Raw genomic sequence first — 15,276 nt, forward strand, 5'->3', positions numbered from 1 at the left:
TCAAGAGTACTGCGAGCCTCCACCTGGCGCTCTTGGTACGTCCCAGAGGAGTACACGAGAGCAACCAGACGTATTTGTTTTTTTCAGCTCTTGTTTGTGCTCTGCAACAGCAGCAGCAGCAGCAGCAGCAGCAGCAGCAGCAGCAGCAAATTGAGCTGATGTCAAGAGTTCTTCTTCTTTTCACTCTTCCACCTGCCAACCACAACACAGGAAGCCAGATGAAACAGACAGGAAGCAGCAGAAGTGTGAAACGTTATATTTGACGGCAGCAGCAGCAGAGCTGACTGGGTGTGCGCATGACGCTGTCGACCTGTGAGCAACTCTGTCAGAGAAGATACGTCTCAGCAGGGGTCCGGGTGTTAGTTATGGTTAAAGTGTTCCAGGGTCTGAATGTGGGCATCATTTGACATCCTGCAAATGACACGGTGAGTAAACGACATGGTTTGTGGCAGGCTTTTAAACCACCCGCACTTTGCTTTTGCAGTGGGTCTGTGTGAGGCAACCATGACTGAGCAGATGGTCGCTGAGGACTGGAGCTGAAGTCACTTTCTGCTGTGATACCAGCACTGCGTTAAGTGCTTCTTTCTGTTTCAAGCTGTGAAGCCATTGTGACGCCTTAGTCTCTCTCTCTTTTTTTATTTCTGTTAAAGTTCTCTTCCCCTTGAGAGGAATGACTAGATGTGAAGTAGACCACACAGGAAGACAACTGTCATTTCCCGTTGAAACCTCAATCGTCACTTAAGTTCTTCGCTGTGTACTTGTGTAAAAGCACACTAACAAAAAGCCATACTACGACTATTCCGTCCACTACTTTGTTTTCCTGACTTAATAGGGTACTTTATAACCCACTCTGAATGGAAACAGCACAGCTCACCTGCCTGGGGCTCTGCTATTCTGGACACCCGAGTGGCACCTTGTTGCAAGTATACGCCGGGTTTTAAAGCGTCACTGTGCACCCCGATATGAACGCCTCTCGCCAGTGTGACTCTAGAAAGCTAGGTAGCTCAGCTACATCTGTATGTTTAAGGCACAAGTTCTTGTGTCAGGGAGCCAGGCAGACAACCAAATTCAGAGTCCTACATCAGGCTGGCTGAGTGCACTGTGTCACTGGAAGGGGTCCCATTCTCCCAATACAATCAATTAGTCCATGATTTGGGAACACAAAAACTATAATTTTAAGGTAGAAAAACTACAAAATGTTGCTTTAAACATATGGAAGGAGCTACCTTCCATATCATCTTAGACATTGATAGAATACAGAATTAGAGGCATAATGACCCCTTGTTTACCAGCCGAGCTGGTTGTGAGTTGATGTCCTCCTGCTCTTGCCTTCAGAACCATCTAACCTCTGCCTTCCATTTATTGAATCGATAAACGACAAATGCCAGCGAACAGACACTCCTTCTCGCGACACACACATTCCTTGTTATGTACGGCATCTAAATTGTAATTCATATGCAAAACAAACAGAGTTGGAAAAACACTAAAAGGGATGTTCTCACCACAGCATATGCACTTGACTTTGTCCACAAAATGGCGAGGGTTGTGTGGGTTTTAAAATTTGTCAAAGGCGTTACAACGTAACATCTGTCTTGAAGCCCCACGGTATTTAGCTCTTCATTGAAATGACTCTTCAAACAAATAGATGAAATACAGCTATTTTATGACTTACTTTCTATTAATATAATTTCTATATATTAAATATAATTTTAATATAATTTCTATGTATTAAATATAATTTTAATATAATTTCTTTAAATTCTGGCCATAGACCCTTGTCTGCTCTGCTCCTGAGAATGTATACAGTGTTGTTTCTTTCATCTATCAAATATCAGCGATTTCCATCACACTTTATGTTATCTTATTTAATTGTTTTTCTATGCTTCCTAAAAAAGTGCTGTGAGATTTGCGCATCCATGAATACTACTAACTGCAGCTGAGATGGGGTGACAAAGACATTCCTCTTGAGCAAAACCACCCTGGCTCTCTTTGTTTGATCAGGATTAGGATCAGGAGTTGGATTAAACTGGACTCCAACCACTAACTTTGAAAAACTGTCTGTTGACTCACTGGCAAACATTTGAGTCCAAGACATTTGATGCGACAAAAGAGCGATGAACCGAAGAAGGCAAGAAACAGGTCACAATAAACCAAATAAGGGGCTTTAATTTGTCATTCAGGAACAACTGATTATTTGATACGAGCTCATACAGCTCTCAAATGTAATAATGTGATTTTTTTTTTTTTTTCCTGATGACTATTTTGCCTGAAAATATGATGCTTTAATGCTGCAATTTCAGGACAAGTGTGGAGACATGTTTCTTGTTGCCTGTTTTTATATTGGAATCTTCAACTACAATTATTTTCTTGTGTGAATCTCGACAATGTTTTTGTGAGAGCCTTCATGGACACCAGGTGAAAACAAGGAAGGATAAAATTGCAAAATTTTAGCAACCTTTTCATTTTTTTTTTTCAAAGAAACCTCAAGAATAAACCTAATGGGGAATTTGCATGTTACAGAAGCATCAGGAATTATAGATAAAGAAATATAACATGATTAAAAAATACAAACAATGCCCAAATATGCATCAGTACTAATGCCTGCATGAAATTTTATTGAGTCCGGTACAGGTGTTCACTGGGAGCAGCATTTAAAAGCACAACTTTAGTCTATAGTAAGCCAGATGTTTTATGTCAATGGCAAAATTACTGCTCATATCAGTGCTGTGCAAAAAAGAAAACAATTAAAAACAAATAAATAATAAAAACATGACAACCACATTTGCCTCAAATTAACACATTGCAAGGTCTTCAAGAAAAGTTTTAAGCCTTCATCAGGCTTGTTATTTCTGGCAGTGAAATTGCTTTGTATTACACAGACAGACAAGGAAACCTGAGACCTGGATGATCAAATATTCCCATGGAGAGGAAAGTGCTGTATGACTCCATCCTGGACCGAAACAGACACATTCTGTGGCAGGATGACTGCTATGTAGACCTCCAGTCGACGTCGTCCTCCGTCTCTTCACATACAGAAAGAAAAGGTGAGTGGATCTTTGGCGAATGCCCAGTGTCTTTGACCCACTTTCTTTGAAGTGTTTTGTCAGAACCAAGCATCCTGTGTCCTGTAGAATAAATTCAATCCAATATATTTAGAATAATGACATCACCACTGTTGCCTATGGTCCTTGAGAGGGCAGTGTCTCTCTGAGACTGTTGTCTGATAACTGGAAATCAGCTTGACAGGAAACCACGATCTATGGGTCTAAGAAAAAAAAAAACAACCCTGAACCATAGCTTTGTCACTATAGTGACACACACACACATACACACGCACGCACACACACGCACATGCAGTAAGATTTTTTTTCAATTGTTGCTAGGTAGGCAAAATAGTAGAAACAAACAAAATGTGAAGAGCGACATCAATTTGACCAATGTGCATTGTTTCAAATGATGATAGTGATACATATTAAAAAAACAAAAACAGTTTTTCTGTGTTGAATTTCCAGTTTCAAATATGTCTAGGAGACTTTTAGAGTGAAGAAAAATGGGGCACATCTAACTGAAGAAGTTCAAGTTTTAATATTGTATTTATTTATTTACTTTGGTTCAGATGTTACCTGGATTAAAAAGAACCAGGAGCAGCTTCAGCGCTTCATTACAGTCTCTTTCCTGGAAGCCATGCTCACCCACCTGAGGAAGGCCGATGCACTGAGCTCCACTGAGGAAGCCACGATCAAGGAGGCTGCCGGGCTGCGCGACCAAATTAACACGCTCACAAACATCATCACCAGCAAAGACAACCACGGACCCTCTTCTGTCCTCCTCAACTTTATAGAGGGCTCAGAGTCCCAGGTGGCCCAGCTCATCAGACACCATGGTAAGAGGACGAACAAAGGGATTGTGCTGAATTGAAAACCCTTCATGCATAAAAGCTGCAAGTGCCATTCTTAACAAGTGTCATTACATTGCCTTTGCTGCAGATTCCATGGTAAGGGAGCACAAAGAGGTGCTTTTAAGGCGATGTGAGCAAAGCAGGGATGGACACTCGCTCAGCTGCCCCAAACTGAACCTCTCTTCCAGGACATTGCTTCTGGTTGACGGACTTTCCGACCTCCAACAAAAGGAACACGATCTGATGCAGGTTGGGGTGACTTGGGGAAGAAAGAGAAATCACCTGAGACAACTAGGGTTGGCCAAGTTCTTGGAGCCCCTCACCCGGGTTAGCTTACCTCCCCGGGTCTCGCTTACAGTGGGTGTGGCTGGCATTGGCAAGACAACCTGGGTCCGACACTTTGTCAGACAATGGAGCCAAGGGGCCATTTACAATGATGTTAGCTTTGTGCTGCCCTTCTCGTTTAGTGAGCTAAACTCCTTGGAGAAGGTCTCAGTTGAGCGGCTCCTCAAAATGGCTTTCCCTCATCTTGTAGATCCCAGTCTGGTTCTGAGCAGCTCCTGCCGAACTCTGCTGATCTTTGACGGCTTGGATGACTTCCGCAGCACCTTAAATTTCTCAGATGCAGCCCCTTGTAACGACCCAAAGAAGGAGGTTTCCATCGAGGACCTGGTTACAAATATCATCCGAGGAAATTTGCTCCCTGACGTTGCGGTTTGGGTGACGTCCAGGCCCGGGGTTGCTGCGCTCATTCCGGGAGGATTGGTCGACAGAGTGACAGAGATCCCGGGATTAAGCTCAGAGGATGTCCAGTTCTTCCTCAACCACCACTACTCCGAGAGGGACTTTTCTTGTAAAATATGGAAGCACTTGGAGTCCCATAAGATCCTAAAAGTGATGTGCTACATACCGTGCATCTGCTGGATTGTAGCTGACACTCTGACGTACATCATGCAAAATGGAACCAATGAGACCCTTCCCAGGACCTGTACTGAACTCTACGCCCATTTTTGTTCCATGAAAGCTGAGGTAGGCGAACCAAGAGGCAGGGAGCCCATAAAAAGCGAACAGCTCTATAGTAGCAACCGTAAACTCCTGGGGAATCTGGGCCGGCTGGCATTTTATGGACTTCTCAAACACAAGTACACCTTCAGTGAGCAGGACCTCAAGGCCTATGGGATAGACATACTGTTAACTCAGTGCAGCCTTGGTGTCGGAGTTCTTGTTCGGGAGGAATCAACCATATCTGCAACATACCGGTTCACCCACTTGACCATCCAGGAGTTTCTAGCAGCCACATTTTACCACATCTCTTCCAAGAGAGCCATCTTTGACTTATTCTCAGAAAGTAGCATGTCTTGGCCAAAGATTGGCTTCCAGAACCACTTCCGGAATGCCTTTCAGCACTCCCAGCAAGCTGAAGACGGACATCTGGATGTGTTTGTGCGCTTCCTGACAGGCCTCCTGTCACCAGCGGCGCTCAGACCTCTCTGCGGGCTGCTGGCCCTCGGAAAAGACGAGAGTGGTCAGAAGCCCTGGGTAGCAGGTTTCCTACAAGGGCTCCTGGCCAGTGGGGGAGCTGTGGTCTCCCTCCGTGCCGTGAACCTGGCCTACTGCTTACAGGAGCTGCAACACACAGATCTGCTGAGCAGCGTGGAGGAAGATTTGCAGCTCAGCAGACTGGCGGGAAAAATGACAAAGGCTCATTGTGTTGTGCTCGGCTATCTGCTGCACATGTCTCTGGAGTGCAGCGAGCAAACCAACCTCACAGGTTCCCTGAGCTACACCACAGTGAAATGTTTGCTTCCGCAGCTTCTGTACTGCAGCCATCTAAGGTGGGTATAAACACAACGTTTCAGCAAAACCAACTGGAACCCAGTTGTTCCAAGATGACTAATGTATAATCTGTTCCCGCAGGTTGGAGAACAATGATTTTAAAGATGATGTCATGGAGCTGCTGGGAAGTCTTCTGAGTGCCAAAGATTGTCATATTCAGGAGTTAAGGTGAGATCACATTTGAAAGAAAGAATCACGTTGAAGATAAGGGATACTTTACTCCATTTTTAAAATATGTAATTATAGCAAGATGTTGAAGTTGAGTTGCTACACAAAACGCCTCACATTACCCCCCAAAAAATTATATTTAGCTGTCTCTTTACAACTCACTCCATTTTAGCTTCCTGATTGAACTGATGTTTGTTGGACCTACAACACCTTTAAAAGATATAAAAAAAACAAAAACAAAGGGCAATCACAAGTTGGAACACCTGTCTTGGGTTGTTGTGTTGTTGTGACTGAGGGGCTGATATGGTGAAGATGCTGAAGAATGTGACTGTTTTCCTTTTTCTCCTCTTAGTCTGGCAGAAAATGCCATCGGCAACAAAGGTGCCAAAGCTCTAAGTCGAGCCCTTTTGGTGAACCGGACTTTAACATTGCTGAAGTAAGTAAAATCTGTCTGTCAAAGAAAATGCAACATGGATACTACGTACAGCAGTGGTTCTAAAACCACTTTTCTGAGTCCAGTGTTTGGGTTTGTTTAGGTTTTTTTTCTTAATTTGTTGCACATTCTTAATTAGTATGGTATGATATGATATATATATATCATATCATATATATGTATATATGATACATATGTATATATATGTATATATATATATATATATATATATATATATATATATATATATATATATATATATATATATATATATATATACATATATATATACATATATATATATATACATATGTATCATATGTATATATATATAATTACATTCTCAATTCCACAGATTTTTTGTTTATCCCTTCCCACTATAATTATTCTAACTTTACTGCATGACAGCATTGATTGAATTGGGTTTTTATATTGATTTATTTAGTAAGTAATTAATCATTAATGAGGATCGTCACTTAGAAATGGGACAAACCTTTAAAAGAAGAAGAGAGCACATACTTCATCGATTGCATAACAACATGTATAAATACCATTTACAAATGTCACCACATAGCACGGTCTTCAGTTGAAAGCGAAACTCCAGCTGTAACCAACAGCAACATAACATTAAGAATAACAATAATCTTACCTTTTATTAAATAAATAAATAAATAAATTAAATAAATAAAAATTAATAAACAAATGTGCAACAAAGAGGTAAATAATCCCCCAAAAAATGACATGAAGCTTAATACAGTGGTTTTCAAAATTTGTAGACTTAATTAATTAACTAAGACAATAGGCCCTCTATGATAACTTGACGTAACAGTAGTGGCACTTGGCGAGACCATGCTTTTTCCAATCTGATGGTCAAGGGAGGAATCGTGACTTTGTATTGTTTAAACTACTGTTGCTCTCTATGTCATCATTTAGTCTCCGGAACAACAACATTGGCTCCAGAGGTGCCAGATTTCTGTCCGAGGCCCTGAAAATGAACCAAGTACTGGTGTCAGTCAAGTGAGTCATTCTTTTTTCTTTTTTTTCTTTTTTTTTTTAATTAATTGTATCTTTGTAATGGTCCAGAGAGGGGGAAAATGTTTTAATTTGGATTTTGCTTGGAACCCACTCATCAGCTTTCAAAACAATTCCATTGAGGAGGAGGGGGCTCAGGCTCTCGCAGAAGTGCTGCAGTGCAACCGCAAGCTGGTCACTCTAAAGTGAGTTCTGTGTGTTGTTCCCTTGTTTTCTTGGGGACCAAGGCCGGAGTAACGACCAACACTGAAACAGAGCCAGACTCTGTCATTCAAAATTTGTTTTTTAGTTTATTTATTTACGCATTTGTAATCATTCAAGAAGGTATGTGCCGCTGCACATGATGAAGCCATTAACCGTCATCTCAATGTATGAAATAACTCAGTTTACAGAAGAACAACATTGGGGCAGGAGGAGCCAAAAAGATCGCAGAAGCACTGAAGACAAACCGGACGCTTACAACGCTGATGTAACCTTCCATTATTATTCATTCACAAAACAACATATACACACATATACACGTGATTTGGTCTCGCAAATCACCCGTGCACAATAGAAGACTCAGAGGCACCCAAGAACGAGAGCGGGGCCGTCTTAAGAAAGTGGCTGTACGCCTAAACACTCAACTCCCTCAGAAGTCCTCCAAAATCAAATTCCTTTGGAACTCTGTTAGGTGTGAAGCAATTGAGGACATGTACAGTCTCTTCGGAGCTTTGACATCAATTATTTACTCATCTAGGATACGAATTAAGGCTGTCAACATTAACACGACAAACATGATGAGACTAAACACAATGCCCTAACTTTTCATTCACAAGCCTTTAGTCCCTTCCATTCAGCCATAGTTAGGTCCCCAATCTGTGGCACTGTGTTTTGACGCTGCATCATGCTAGCGCTGTGTTTATGTTGTGGAGTTCACACTGCGGTGATGGTTTAAGCAACCGCCTACACACCAAACATGCAGGTGCAGCCAACGTCCCTTAGACTGGCAAGGCACTACTTTGCCAAAGCACCATTTCAGAGTATGGGAGTCATTAATGTGTGGGAGTGTGAAAATCTTTACGTCAACATTCACGTAAAAACTTGAAATGCAAAACAGAATTTTCAACATACAAATCCAAACGTGATTAATCACAGTTAACTTTGGAATGTTAGAGATTTATCTCGAGTATGAATGAATGAATGATCATGTTTTTGAAACACGTCCATTCCGTTGTGGTCCTGCCTGCAGTCTTTGCAGTAACCAGCTGGGGGACAAAGGAACCGTGGCTCTGGCTGAGGCGCTGATAGTCAACCACACTCTGCTCACGTTGCAGTCAGTATTTAACGCAACCTCAATACAATTTCATTCAGCGACGTGCTGTCCCTGAGTCGTGTTGACTCTGCGTGGCCGTATTTAAAATATGGCTCCTTTTTTTCTTTCTCCTCTACCAGACTACAGAGTAACTCCATAAGCAACAGAGGGATGACGGCCTTGACCAGAGCACTGCGGATGAACCGTGGCCTCGTCTCCTTGAAGTAAGTTTCACAGGGAAACTTTCTTTACTATGGGACAAAGCCAGTCGAGATGTCACTCTGAAAAGACTTGAGTCAAAAGTCAGAAGTGATGCAACCTTCTGTCCCTTCATTTAACTGCATATTTTAGCTCAATGTCCACATGAATGCATCTAATCAGGTCAAGGTAAAACTGGCTACTGAGATTTTCATTGCAAAAATCTATCTTAAGGCCGACAAAGCGTTTTGTGAGGTTTCACACAAAACTGTAACAAGCTTAAAATGCTCATTAACAGCCACCAACACTCAACAGCCAACAGTTTGGTGACTGAAAATGAGCTTTTAATGCTTTATGTACAAAGAGGAGCTTAGGCAAATGGTTTTGTTTTGTTTTGTTTTTCAAGGGGCGTTTCTTAATATTTGTTTTTAGAATTTTAAATCATTTTGTGGAGGAACTGAGAACAGTTGCAGCAGCAGAGGAATAGCTTGTGCCATCCCATTTTCACCCACTTGATTGTTGTCTAGACTCCTATTTTGGGTCAAATCTGACCTTAATCTGAAATGCAGGATGGGGGAAATGTGCTCGCTCGTTGGACAAACATTCTGTCACGTTTGATAAAGGCAAATCAGATCAATCTTCTCTCTGGCCTGTTTGACCATAATTCTGGTGTGCAGGGCTCTTGTGCAGGATGTTATTTCAGAGGGTTATTTCTGCTCATGTCTGTTGAAGATGCAGCCATTAGTGATATATTGTAGATGTAATGAGTGGAAGCTGATGGTTTAAGGAGTGATTGTGAGGGAAATGGAAGCTGTAAGATGGAAGGCTTTCAAGAGAGAATATAAGTATCCAGTGAGTCCAATGGGTCATCTGTGCTCTAACAAATTCATTTAAAGGGTTACTATCACCAAAGACTGCATGTTATTACCACTGTCACTTTACACATTTCAGGTGTTCAAACAATATTTGGCACTTTAAAGATAAGTAATTGGACACCTTTCTTTTGTTTCTTTTTTTAGTTAGTGCAGGCATGCTTGTCTAACTGAACACACACACACACACGCACACATACACTTTTGCACAAGAATATCCCACGTCCCTTTTGACTTAAACTGTTGTTTTTTTTTCAGTTTGAGGGAGAATTCCATCGGCGTGGAGGGAGCGAAGAACATGGCTCACGCGCTGTATGAGAACAGGTCTCTCCAGTTCCTGGAGTGAGTCGCCTCACAATTACTGTGCCTCTCACAGGTTGATGCCCAGCATGTGCCCAAGATACATGCGGCGTGTTTAAGTGTTGTTGGACGTTTTGCTTTTCATTTATATTTTGAGCTGCAAAAGAATCGGCCAACCATAAACAGTCACTTCTCCGTTTTAACATAAATTCTAAACCTAACTGCAGATAAAAAACTAATGTGTGTGGGTGTGTGTGTGTGTGTGTGTGTGTCAGTCTTACAGCCAACCTATTGCATGATGACGGTGTTCAGGCCATTGCTGCTGCAATCAAGGTTAATCAAGGCCTGACTTCACTGCAGTAAGTGATCAGCAGATCACGTCCACTTCCAATAATAGTTTCTTTCAGTCTTTTTTGCTTATAAAGGTTCATAGCAACCACGTTTGTGATGCAAAAAACAAATTAGTTAATGAAGTGTTAAGTGGGGCAACGACTGACAAGTAGGAACTGCACTGCTTCACTGGTTTCTGTATTTTTGTTTTTTATAGTTGAGGTTTTCTACCTTGTCACATATTATAGAGACCATTCCTAACAATTATTAATTACGCATTAATTTGTCCTTTTACAGCCTCCAGTGGAATTTCATCAAGTCCTCTGCCACCAAAGCTCTGGCCAATGCCCTGATGTCAAACACAACCATGGAGCTCCTGGAGTAAGAACAATAGCTGAGACTCTTTGCACTGATGAATTAAGTTCCCTTAATTAGCCACATCACAGTATGGTCATTCACAGACGCATGCATGCCATGTTTCTTCTCACACTGGTTTGGTCCAAGTCACATGATAATGTTTTGTCTGTTTTGCTGTGTGTGTTTGTGTGTGTGTGTGTGTGTGTCAGTCTTCAGGAGAATGCCATCGGAAACGAAGGTGTCATTTTTCTGTCAGAGGCTCTGAAAGCCAACTCAACCCTGCACACGTTATGGTACTACAAACCTAACATATTTCAAAATGCCGGCACTCATCTGCTCTCAAATTGACGCCTCTGTGGGTGAACTATTATCATAATTGCTCTCATTCTAGTCTGCAGGGCGTCTCGGCAGGAACAAGTGGCGCTCACGCGTTGGCTGAAGCATTATTGGTCAACCGGGGCCTGCACACTTTAGAGTGAGTTCAGCCTGGTCATATATGTCTCTCTGAAATCCCTTTTCACTGAGTCTCATCTCTTCTTAACAGTCTCCAAAATACCACGAATACCACTGAAACGTTTGCACATTTTTCCTTCTCTGTCAGCCTGCGGGGCAACTCTGTGGGCATGAAAGGTGCCAAGGCTCTGGCCAACTCCCTGAAAAGCAACAGTAGTCTCAAGTCTTTAAAGTGAGTCATTGATTGCTGACATATAGTAATGAGACAAGAGAAGCAGCATTTTAGTATTTAGTTAATATTTAGTCCATAGTAATAAAACACACACACACACACACACACACACACACACACACACACACACACACACAAGGTCACCAGTGTTAAAATGTGGCTACATACTAGGCTGTCAAAGACTTGAATAATGTAAGTATGAGGTAATAATGAAAGACGTCATAGTGGAAGACAGTAATATACTGATACAATTCTGAGTAATAAAATACTTTGCATTGTCCTTCAGTCTACAGGAGAACTCCCTGGGTCTGGATGGAGCTATATTCATTGCAACTGCTCTTAAGGGAAACCATCAGTTGGCGTACATCAAGTAAGAATTTCTATAATTCGTATGTGATGGACCAACTGAGTCATTAAAAAAAACAATCATAAGGTCAACAGCAAGGATATAAGTTACAGCAACAAATAAATACATTGCACCAATCCCTGGGTTACAGGCTAATAACACAATAAAATACTCCCTCGTGACGATCTACCTCATATTATTATGTCTGAGCAGTGGCGGGCCATCAGGTAGGCCTTCTCTGTTGGCCTAAACATTTTTAGAAAAGTACATTTTCCCATATGATAATAAAGTTAGTCTCCATAGTCTGTGCTTTTCACATCATATCCACTTGGTTGTGCTACTGCCGTTGTTGTATATTACGGTAGAGTTCTTATCCAATCATATTTCAGCTAGCTTGTGTTGTCAGGTTCCGTGAAATCTGCCTTAGGCCAGCAGAATCGACATTGCAGGTTCCTTTTCACTGTTGCGATAGCCAATCAGATCTCTGATGCCAAGACCAGCTAGCTGGTTTTACACTGAACTTCACACGTACGTGTCCTGTGATTCGATAAGTCCTGAGAGCCTGAACTCAACCCAGAGATCCAGTTGCCACTACGATGAACCCACGATGTTTGAAGGAGAATATAAAGATTTAGTGTCTGAATCATCTGCAATTTAAAATGTAAACAAAGCGGTGCATTATCACTGCAGCTGCCTCAACAGATTCAATTGTTTGATCATTTAATAGTTCAATTCTCTACGAAATGAAAAATTTAAACAGGAGTTAAGGCTCACTGAGTGTAGTTTTGGTGGACTGATTAAAACTTTGTTAGGAATCTCTCAAAATCGCCTTTTATTTGTAAGTTTTAACAGTCTGCGATGAACTGGCGACTTGTCCAGGGTGTCACCCTGCCTTTGCCCTAAGACAACTGGGATAGGCTCCAGCAGACCCCCGTGACCCTGAATAAGAATAAGCGGGTATAGAAGATGAATGAATGAATGAGTTTTAACAGTATCAGTGGCCTTAGTTACTTAGTCTTAATTGTGATTCAAATGCTCCGGGATATCAGTGTTGCTCGACTAGGTCACCAGTATGAAGGTGATGTGTGTGATTCTCTATGGATTCTCGAACCTTCTTGTCATATTGACGGTATTATGAGTTGCATAAATTTAGGGTGGACTAAATATGACGTCACTGATGGCCTAGGCGTGAAAAGCAAGGCCCGCCACTGTGTCTGAGACACCTGCCATGCAGCCACATCAAAGCACTTCAGGTCCTACTAGCCACGTCAAGGATGATGCTTCCTGTTTCTTTGCCCTGGCCGAAACTAGCAGTCGTTAATTTTTTTTCCTAAACTTTTAATTTTCCACAGTTTGCAGGGGAACGGAATTGGACAATCTGGCGCAAAGGTCATATCTGATACAATCCGATCCAGTGCTCTGAGCTGTATTGTTGACATCTGATGGAGTCGTTCAGAACATGCTCGGGTGCAAAGGGTTCTCCCACAGGAAGCGTTATGAAAATTAGCAAGCAAACTTTGTAAATGTGTTCGTTATTAGCATCATTTTTTTTATTAAATATTAAATGCTTACTGTTTGTTCTAGTGAGTTATATATATGAATTAAAAATAAACTATATTTAATATTTGCTGTGTCATCAGTAACTCATTTTACTACACAGCTGGGCTGCAAATCTTTCAATCTATCTTCACATTTTTTTCTTCTCAAAATCTTTCTTTTCAGAATGTTACCCAAACTGTGCATTCACTCCATATGCATTCTTATTATTTCAGAGCTTTGTACTTTTAGACCGTCCTTGGTTGATCTGAGGTGGCAGATAGTCAGGCGCTGCATAATTATGCAAAAAAAACAAGGTGTTTGGAGGAGAGTGTAAGAAAATAAATGAGCCTCAGCTAAACTGTGAACAGTGTCACGACCCACACTGATTCACCCGAGAGAGACAGACCAAACATTTGTTCAACAAGGGTGTTTTAGTTTCTCCAAACTGCAGTCATCTGAGGGTTTTTTTCTTTTATTTTCAACGTTGTCAATATTCAGGACAGTATCTAGCTGTTGTTTTTTCATCTTGTGTTGTCTATATTCTCACCCACTGCAGTTTTATTGTTTGAGTTTTGAGCAAAACACAGACTAAAGCATTTTGTTTGAAGATAAAAAATAAAAAATAAAAAAAAGTCTCCACCGCACCAGCATTGCTGGAGTTTTTTGTAGCAAAAAAATAAGATGACAAGAGAATAATTATCTTTTAGTTTTTTTTAACAACAACAAAAGAAAAATACTCATTGCAATATTTGTAATGTGTCAGAGTAGCTGATGTGTGTGACCACAATGATAAAAACTCATTTGCAAATGCAAAAGTTTGCTGAATTGCCCTTTATATTTAGTCTCTGGAAATTCTAACAAAAGGAGAAACATTTTGCACCTACATCCATTCAAAGCCACTTCCTTTCTGATGCCTACTTGGCAGGTGGTGAGAGCCTGAGAGTGGGTCTACTATTGGAACAGCGCTGCATTTAAAGAGTGAAATTGCTGAAAAATTCACGCTGGCTTTGCAGTTGAAGTCATGACTGCCTTAATGGAGACATGTGGAGGATGCCTTCAGTTCACCATTATTAACGTCTGTTGGTACAATCAGCATCTTTTGCTGCCTCAAAATCGATTTTCAAAATGATAATAGGCCTATTTTTTGTTTGAGTGGCTAGCTGAAGGACTTTGCAGACTTGATTTTGATGAGGCGTGCAGCCTCGGCCTGCGCATGAACAAGATAGATGGTCTTCAGACGGTTATGGAGGAACACTTTCATATAGGACATGCATTCCAAGAATAAATGGCTATTTGAGTGAGTTTGTTTACTGTTTTTCATGTCTATGTCTGTACTCCTAGCAAAATGCCTCTGTCATGTGTGTGCATTGTATCTATTGTCTTATTGTCTTTGTTATATGTTACAAAAATAAAAATTGTAAATAATAATGAAAATGGAAATGGATATATAGCCATTTGTTTACTGTCAGGCCGGGACTCAAGGCAGATTAGATGATCTTAGATCTTTGAGATAGACTTTAATGGATTCACCAATGACCTCTAAACAAAGTGAGAAATCAATAGAGTATGAAATTCTTAAGATGACCTATGCAGGCTCTCAGAAGAGAGGGCTAAAAACCCTGAATACTCTTTAAAAAAAAAAAAAAAAAGGAATAACAAAAAAAATCACTCCAGGAGGAGGGAAAAAAGGCTAGCAATTTACAGCTAAGAAAATTAAGCAAACTCAAAACTCTCCGACAAAATATCACTATTAAAAAAATAAACGCTCTGACTCACTCCTAAAAACAGAGGATCTAAGAAAAACTATGAAACTTTAATATCAAACTCAAAATCACTCTAAAAGAGGAACACTAATTAGCTCCCAAAGGTCAGTTTTGCAAAAAATCTGATTTGTGTGATTTGTGACTGTTCAGACTACAAAAGAGCCATCCAGTTTCAATCTAGATGGGCTCAAAAATCTGATTTTGGCTGGCAGTCTGAACGCGGCT

General features: G+C 41.0%; 1 protein-coding gene across 1 annotated transcript; it reads left to right on the forward strand.

The window, feature by feature from the left end:
- Positions 1-249: 249 nt before the first annotated feature.
- nlrc3 (NLR family, CARD domain containing 3) lies at positions 250-14,728 on the forward strand. The gene is made up of 19 exons (XM_076034469.1): positions 250-425; positions 2,880-3,044; positions 3,617-3,883; positions 3,987-5,733; positions 5,816-5,902; positions 6,255-6,338; positions 7,269-7,352; positions 7,469-7,552; positions 7,753-7,836; positions 8,599-8,682; positions 8,802-8,885; positions 9,990-10,073; positions 10,307-10,390; positions 10,659-10,742; positions 10,928-11,011; positions 11,110-11,193; positions 11,320-11,403; positions 11,690-11,773; positions 13,102-14,728. The coding sequence occupies exons 2-19, from the start codon at positions 2,921-2,923 to the stop codon at positions 13,190-13,192; spliced, it is 3,408 nt and encodes a 1,135-aa protein (XP_075890584.1). The 5' UTR covers positions 250-425; positions 2,880-2,920; the 3' UTR covers positions 13,193-14,728.
- Positions 14,729-15,276: the final 548 nt, after the last annotated feature.

The sequence above is a fragment of the Nelusetta ayraudi genome, unplaced genomic scaffold (genome assembly GCF_046127955.1).
Source record: "Nelusetta ayraudi isolate G7.1 ecotype Tasmania unplaced genomic scaffold, CSIRO-AGI_Nayr_v1 ptg000042l, whole genome shotgun sequence".
In the NCBI taxonomy this organism is placed as follows: domain Eukaryota; kingdom Metazoa; phylum Chordata; class Actinopteri; order Tetraodontiformes; family Monacanthidae; genus Nelusetta; species Nelusetta ayraudi.

What these genes read in the sequence shown, in the direction of transcription:
- nlrc3 (XM_076034469.1), top strand. Translation starts at nt 2,921, where the DNA reads ATGGAGAGGAAAGTGCTGTATGACTCCATCCTGGACCGAAACAGACAC. An exon ending in CTGTACTGCAGCCATCTAAG is followed by an intron (nt 5,734 to 5,815) that starts GTGGGTATAAAC and finishes CTGTTCCCGCAG; the next exon opens with GTTGGAGAACAATGATTTTA. An exon ending in CGTGGCCTCGTCTCCTTGAA is followed by an intron (nt 8,886 to 9,989) that starts GTAAGTTTCACA and finishes TTTTTTTTTCAG; the next exon opens with TTTGAGGGAGAATTCCATCG.